This window comes from Pogona vitticeps, chromosome 3 (assembly GCF_051106095.1).
Source record: "Pogona vitticeps strain Pit_001003342236 chromosome 3, PviZW2.1, whole genome shotgun sequence".
NCBI classification, from domain to species: Eukaryota; Metazoa; Chordata; class Lepidosauria; order Squamata; family Agamidae; genus Pogona; species Pogona vitticeps.
Window position 1 is genome coordinate 51,210,067 of NC_135785.1, and position 7,654 is coordinate 51,217,720.

Here is a 7,654-nt window from a genome sequence, read left to right on the forward strand (position 1 = left end):
ATGCAAGTTACCGGTATTTCTGATATACAAAAAGTTACACTGCCACCTCTTTCCAGATAGTTGTTGGGCAGTGCAATCATGTGCACAATTTGTTTTATGCAGCGGGATGTACTATGTGAACTTGTAGATAGAATGCAACATTAAAGTTTCAGAACAAAAAGCAAACCTGGCTGGAATCCTGTTGTGCAGCTATGCAGACAGCAAAACTTTTAGAACTGAATTGCCATTCTGGCTGCAGAGTAACGTTCCCTCTAAATTTCTGCCAGCGCTGGGTTCCAGCTGCGACCAGAACCAAATGGGCACCAACACTGGTTGCTGCAGAGCCAGAGTTTCATTCTAACTCAGAGCATTTATTACCCTCAATTCTAGGATACCTTCCACTAGCTTCTCAACAAAATATGTATTTGCATGTTTTGTAATTAAGAATGTTTTCACAATTAAGAATTGCAATATTTTATTTACCTTCTCAATTTTATAGATAGGAATTTCCTTGCAGCCTGTAGAGCTGCACAAGAACATCTACGCATCAGTCGTGGAAGATATGATTTTAAAGGTAAGATATTCTGAAATTCTAATTCAGCAATATAAAATTTAAGCTAACCTACAGCACGTTAAATAAGGTGTTAAAACTTTACATTAATCTGTGGATTATGTGTGTTCAGATGACCAGAGCTCTAATATTTAGAAGACCTTTCCCCTCCATTTTCCAAAAATAGTGGGATGTCTCATTAACAAATAAAACATAGGCCAAAATTCTCTTCTGCAAACTACACCAGCGTAAGGGTGATATCACCAGCTGGGAGAGATTTTTGGTCATTAAAGAGTTCCTCCTCCTGATTCACAGCTCATCTGACTTGTGTGTAATCCCTGTTGTTGTGCATGATCCTTGCTAGCCCAAGGATGGAAGTAGGCACTCTTTAATTATATACAGCCTCATCCAGCTGAGGATGCCATTGCATCACCCTTACAAAGGCATAATTTACAGAATAGGATTTTGGCCAATACAGGTATTTAGTTGTTCTTCGGTGAATGTGTTTGTACGCAGCATTCTGAGAAGAGAAGTGTTCTTAATCATGTTTTTACCATTCCTTTGCATTCTGTACTTCTGAAACTTCCTGCCTAACAGGCTACAGAACAGCTGGCAAGTGACGTACTAAGAGAAGCGTTGGCCATTGGCTACCAGGCGACTCCTCACAACAGGTATGCTTGTTTAGCAGTCATTTCTACTTTGCAAATGAAGCCTGGGCAACCTTTTTACCCTCAGGGGCAGTGGATGGAACATGCAGCTGAGAGTGGCTTATTCTCTCACACAGATATGTCCTTGCCAGTTCATGATGGGAACTTCTCTCCCTAAAGCTGATCAGCTAGCCATGATTTAAATCTGGATGGTGGCATGTGGGGGATGACTCATACCCCCCATGTACTTTCTTCCCCATTCCAATCAGACTCCATCCACCCACCCCAATAGCTGTTTGATGAGCTGGCCAGAATGCAGCTGGAATGTGGGTGAAGGGGGTAAATGGAGGTAGTGATTCTCCCCATCAGACTCACATTATAGCAGCTCCCCTTCCCACAGCAGCTGCCTGGTGGGATGGAGAAGTGTGATTGGGACAGGAAACAAGACATGCTGGAATTACTGTTCCTGCAGTTCATCCTCATCACAGTTCCAGTCTTGCTGCCTTTAGCCCAGAACATAAGAGCTGCAAGTTTACAGAAAAGGAATCAGAAGATTAGGGACTCATACCAGCCCACAGTTGTTGCCTTCAAGATCTATAGATTAACTATTTATGTTCCCCATAGTCAACATCGCAATGTGATCGCAAAAGCGATCGCAAAATCCGCATCGGTGTGCGGATTCGTCGTTAAACGGGGCGCTCGTTAAGCGAGGCACCACTGTATCCAAAAATGCAAAAGAGGGTATGAAATATGCACCATATTTACATCTGCACTTTAATTTGTTTAATAGAGAGGCCTTCCAAATCTAGTAGCTGCCATGTTCCCAGGGGGTTTCAACAGGCAAAAGTCCAATAAGCCAGTCCAATATCAAAAGTCCAGAAGATGTAAAGCGGATACCAAAATGCCAAAGCCAAAACACAAACCATAGTCAGAAGCCAGAGCCCAAAGCCAAGGATCCAGAGAACAAGGTCCAAGATAAGCAGGAGCGTGGATGTGAGCCAGAGTGTTGACATGTTGCTTCCACAAGCTTCCAAGCCTTCTAGGTGCAGATTATATAGCAAAAACAGTCATCAAACTCCTAGAAGCCTTCCGTCCTGTTAAAACTCAGGACTGATTGACCCGATGTTCCTGTGGGAAGCATTCATGCAAGCCTCTGACTTTTGTGTCATGAGTTTTTGCCGAAGCTTAGCCTTCACTCTGGCTATTGGGGGAGGAGAATCTGATGGTGATTCATCTGTCTGTGCTTCTAATTTCCCAGCATTTTCTTCAGCTGTAATTAATCCCTCAGATTCCAGATCTTCTTCGGCTGAACTCATGACACTGTCATCCTTATGTGTTGAACTACTGTTTCCATTGTTTCAAACTGAAACTAAAGCTTTCTATCACACTACATAAATTAATCATCAGTGCAAGTTCTCTGTGTTGTTATCCAGCTGTTGTTTAAATAATTGCCATTTTATGATAATGACCACCGTTTATATTTCAGTTTCCTCTATCCACGCTGGCTAGTCCCTCATGCATATGAGGCAGCGTTTCATAAATCTGATGAAGTAGATAGTGTCCATAAAAGATTGTATCATAATAAAACAACTTAAGGTTCCTGGAAATATCATTTTGTTCTTGTCTATATTCTTACCATTTGCTTAACCAAATGCTACTTTCTTTACATTTCACATGTATGTTCTCTCTAGGATTCCAAGCGAGATCACAGTGATGAATATTCATCAAGCTATCTGTAACATTCCCTTTTTGGACTTCCTCACAAACAAGCATATGGGAATACTGAATGAAGAGCAATGATCTGAACTGAATCGCAGCATGAATACTACAATCAAGATGTTAATGCTGTTCTACTTCATGCAGAGACATATGTTTAGTGTTAGAGACTGGTGACCTTGAATGCTATAAATTAATATTTCAGATATGAAAAAAAGATTGAAAATGTTTTTTTAATTAATCCTTTTCCAAAAAAGTATAATCCCCCCCAAGATAAAATCTGTTCTAGATTCAGCTGCCATAGAAGGAAGTACTCAGTGAAATCAAGCAGCTCAGTTTTGAATTTACTGAACTCTTGTTCATAAGTCAGTTTGCTGTGATAGTTATACATCAGATTGTGGCCTAAATTACTGGGGTCCTGGTTCAGCACAGAGTTGCACAGTGCTTCATTAAGCATTAATTAGTGCTTCATTAATCTAGTAGCTACAGATTCCCATCGGAGGTTACTTGCCTCTGACGTTCAAATGAAACACACAGCTATAGACAATGGACTGATTGAGATGTAATTTTGAATCATAATATAGTATTACAAGAATGAGCTAAGTCTCATTGCCTTTAGCCCAGCCTCATGTGCTACCTTACTCTCACTCTCTCCCCACCCCAGGAGGTCAGAAACTCAGTTCATAAAAATGTAAAAATTAGGTTGGATCAAACTAGAAGTCTCTCAGGTCCATTAGTCACTCCACAGTGGCCCACTGGACACCAGTGGGACAGAAATGCAACAGCATACAGTACGTCTGCTCAAGTACCCTAGCAACTGCTACAGAGGGTCATTTTGTAGTTTCTAATATTGGAAGGCAACACACGCTGTTTTAATTAACTGCATGTTGCATGAATCCTGATAAACTGGGGGTAACCATAACTAGAGTTAGTGGGAGGGGAAGCCAATTTCAAATTATAATTTATAATTTGTAGATATGTCTTCTGCCCATTAACCATGGTTATGATTTGCCATTGTCGAGAGTCCAGGTGACACACTGAACTGGTTAAGCTGTACTGGAAAAAGAAATTAGTATTTTTGCGGCTTTACGCGATATTATGCAACAGTGAACACAAAAGCTGAAGAGGCAGCTAAGATTTTTCCCCCAGGCTTTTCTGAATCTTACCAATTATTAACTTAAGACGATTCCACAGAAGGGTACCAAACATTTTTATTATTATTATTATGGCTGTAGATAATAACACAGGACAGAGTGTTTGGGGACTGTTTGGAGGGCTAAGCACATGCTTACCCAAGATGATGAATAATATGAAATTGGACTTTATAAGAAAGTGATGGCGTTACTCTGCATGCCACTTGCCCAGTTTGTCTCTTACATTACGAGAATGAATGTTCTATTTCTTATTTTTTTCTTGTGGCCACCACTGACTTTACTTTGCCAGCAAAATAATAATAATTACATGCTGCCAAGTCAATTCTCATTTACGGCTGCCCTTTCCAGTATTTCCCTTATTTTGGCTCAGTCTTTTCGATGTTCAGTTTTGCCTGCTGATTTTAATATCCTTCATAGTAAAGCACTATTCCAGATCCTAATCTGAATTCCTTAAAGGAATTAATTAACCCACATTAAAATAAACAATTGGAACATTGTCCTTTTGCTAAGAGAAAGTGTGTCCTTCAAGATACGCCAGTTTCCACATGCATGACTCTTAGTATTATTACAGGATTAGGAATTCATAATATTTAAAATGGTAATGAATTAATAAATAAATCTGAAAATAAACATCAGCCCACTTAACCCATGTGGTTACTACCCATATATGGCTTCTTTATTGTTCTTATTCTATGTTTGCTTTACTCAGAAGTAAGTAACGGAGGGAGCGCTACCCTTCCCTCGCAGTCTGCCTCTATCCCCATGTGTATTACACTCTCTGAGGTTTACTTGTTAGGAAAACAAAGATAGAAAGAGACCTGCATAACATTATATAGTAAATTGATTCCATTAGCATTTAACTTGCCTTCCTAACAGCAACTGGTAACATTTTTAGAGTCTGAGAAAGTTATTTTTGAACTACACCTCTTAAAAGTCCCAGCCAGCCAGGTTTTGCTAGCTATGGGATTCTGAGAGTTATATTCCCCAAAAAGTATCTCTCCCAAGCTTGCATTTTACTGTTGCTCCTTTTCTCAATTAGGTGCTTTTCTTTTCCAGAAATCTGAAATTAATGTATTATTTTTGAAATCAGTATTAATCTATCCTGATAAATTAAAGTAGCCATTTCTCAGTGGAAGATCCACCCCATCAAAATATAAAATGCTTCAGGTTTTATTTTGATTTGTACAAACCTTTCCTTCGTAGGAAAATGAACATGTGATTCACTGAGAAATGAATGTGTGATTGTCTAGCCATTACTGTGGAGTGTTTTTTGCAACATGTCTTGGAAATTTAAAAAAGGAGCCTGCTTTCATGCATGCAGGCTGCTTTTGCAAAATTAAGAGTAACCCTTTTCAGATGAACTAAAGAATACATTTTTCCAAAGAATCCTTTATCCTAACCACTCTGCATCATTTGTATTATAATGTATAAATCGTGTAATATACATTTACAATAAATTTTCTTTGTAAAATCAAGTGGTGGGACTAGCCTTCTTTCCTCTTTCTGTTCTAATCCTCTGTCCATGTGGACAGCAGACTGTGGAAGGGGAGGCAGATGATTGTTGGCTGCCATGTTAAGGCAACATTTTTCCATGCACTGTCAATCCTGATTCTAGAAACCACATCCTGAAGCTAAATCCTGACTTCAAGATTTTTTTAAAAAAGAAGTTTAAAAATGGACTTTCTGAGAGGAAATCAGAAGTCATCCATCCTAGAAAAAGATGCAGCCCAACAGGATTCTACATCCAGTTTAGTCAAGAGTAGGCCCATCTTTACCCTCAAAATGTTTGATTTCTAAAACACCAGTGCAAGAAAGGACCACCCTCGCCAGCCAATAAAGTTTTGAATGCCCGTTTCTGAATTGCTTGTACTACTTTTGATGCTTTTGCCACTCTCCATTTGCCAGCAAAAGAAAACTAGTGTTTGTTTTAATGCTCTGAACTGGTATAATTCTATAAAGTTATAGTAATCCTACATGCCTAGATACTCAAGGAATGGTTCTGATGTGAAAAATTTGATGAAGATGGAAAGGCCTCTTGCACAGAGTAAAAATCACTGCTCTGTATATAGGACACTTCAGAGCCTGCTCTGAGGGGACGTTTCCTTTTGTAATAAAAATAATCCACAGCCTTTGGGGGAAAGGAATAAATGTAGCAAATTCCACATAAATTTCAATATTTATATTGTGGGCTTTTCACAAAATTCAGCTCCGTTATCAAGCTCTGTGTGCAATTCCTTGAGGAGCCCCTCCATCCCTTGACTGAGAACTCAGTATATACAGTAAGCCTTTTCCGCTAGGAAATAACTTGGCCTTAAATAAAATGTTGCTTCTCTTTTCCTTTAAGGTAGACGAATTTGAGGATTTTTTTTTTTGTAAAAACAGCTCTACCTTATAAATGTCAATAGTAGAAAGAGGTCACTTCTGATGATACTACTACTACTACTACTACTACTACTACTACTACTACTACTACTACTACTACTACTACTACTGAGTAATAGCTTGGCTTGTAGGATGCAAGTTGCCACAGTAACCAATTACCATAGGAAAGAAGAGATAAGGAATGAATTGCAGAGTAGTTTTGTTGAGGGACTCTCAGGACTGCTTCCTGCTTTGAAATTAGTGTGAAACAGCATGTACCCTTATTTATATCTGCCCACATTTTTCCACAAGCACCTTCATCTGCACACAATGAAAACTATGCAGCTGTTGTTAAGTGCTCTCAGTTAATTACTGTATTTCCATTAAGTCCTGTAGTTAACAGCTAAGCTCAAGTCTAGGCCATTGTTTCTATATTGAGTCAATTCATCTTCTGTTAGGTCTTCCTCTTTTCCTATTTTATTTATTTATTTATTTATTTATTTAATATGCCACCCACACTACCCAAAGGTCATTTAAAAGTCTTCCACTTTTTCTTGAATCCTTGTCTTTGCAGTGAAGTCTTGCCTTACCTAGGAAGTGTGATAGCCTTACTTTGGCCATTTTAGCTTCTAGTGAGAGTTAAGGCTTTATTTTGACTTGGCGTGTGATATTTGTAAAGCTCTTTGCCAACACCACATTTCAGAGGAGTCAATTTTTTTCCTGTCAGTTTTCTTCATTTTCACATCCATCAATCCATAATTAGTGGTAATACAGTAGGGATGATCTTAGCCCTGGTCCCCAGCAACACATCCTTACCTTTAAGGATATTTTATAGTTCACAGCTCCCCTTCCAAGTTACAGTCTTCTGATTTCTTGGCTGCAGTCCCCATTTGGATTGACAGGTGAACCAACAGAAAATCTTTAATACCAATTTCTTCATTGTCAACGTAAATCAGGATGGGGAATCTGTGGCCCTCTGTATGTCCTTGCACTTCAGTTCCCATTCATCCTGGCTAGAATATCCAGAAGTTCCCCATCTCTATCTTAGCACTCCCTCCTTGTATACACTTGTGTTTTTATAGCAGGGGGGAAAACATCTTGGAGGTTTCTTGCTTTTTCCTCCAAATGTTAGGTGGGGGAGATAAATCCTGTCTCAGACCACGAGAAATATTTTCAAGTCTTCAAATATTATTTCTCACATTGTATTTTTCCCCACACCAAATACTGTGCTACGGATGACACCAAAA

At 39.1% G+C, this 7,654-nt stretch overlaps 1 protein-coding gene across 6 annotated transcripts in view; it reads left to right on the forward strand.

The window, feature by feature from the left end:
- Window positions 1-5,521, forward strand: part of YEATS2 (YEATS domain containing 2) — a 58,770-nt gene extending 53,249 nt beyond the window's left edge. For all 6 annotated transcript variants that reach the window (XM_020803045.3, XM_020803050.3, XM_072995747.2 and 3 more), the window contains 3 exons: window positions 479-553; window positions 1,127-1,200; window positions 2,868-5,521. In XM_020803045.3, coding sequence (XP_020658704.3) covers window positions 479-553; window positions 1,127-1,200; window positions 2,868-2,976 — 258 coding nt within the window. In that variant the 3' untranslated portion in view covers window positions 2,977-5,521. The remainder of the gene's footprint in view (window positions 1-478; window positions 554-1,126; window positions 1,201-2,867) is intronic.
- The last annotated feature ends 2,133 nt before the right edge of the window (window positions 5,522-7,654 follow it).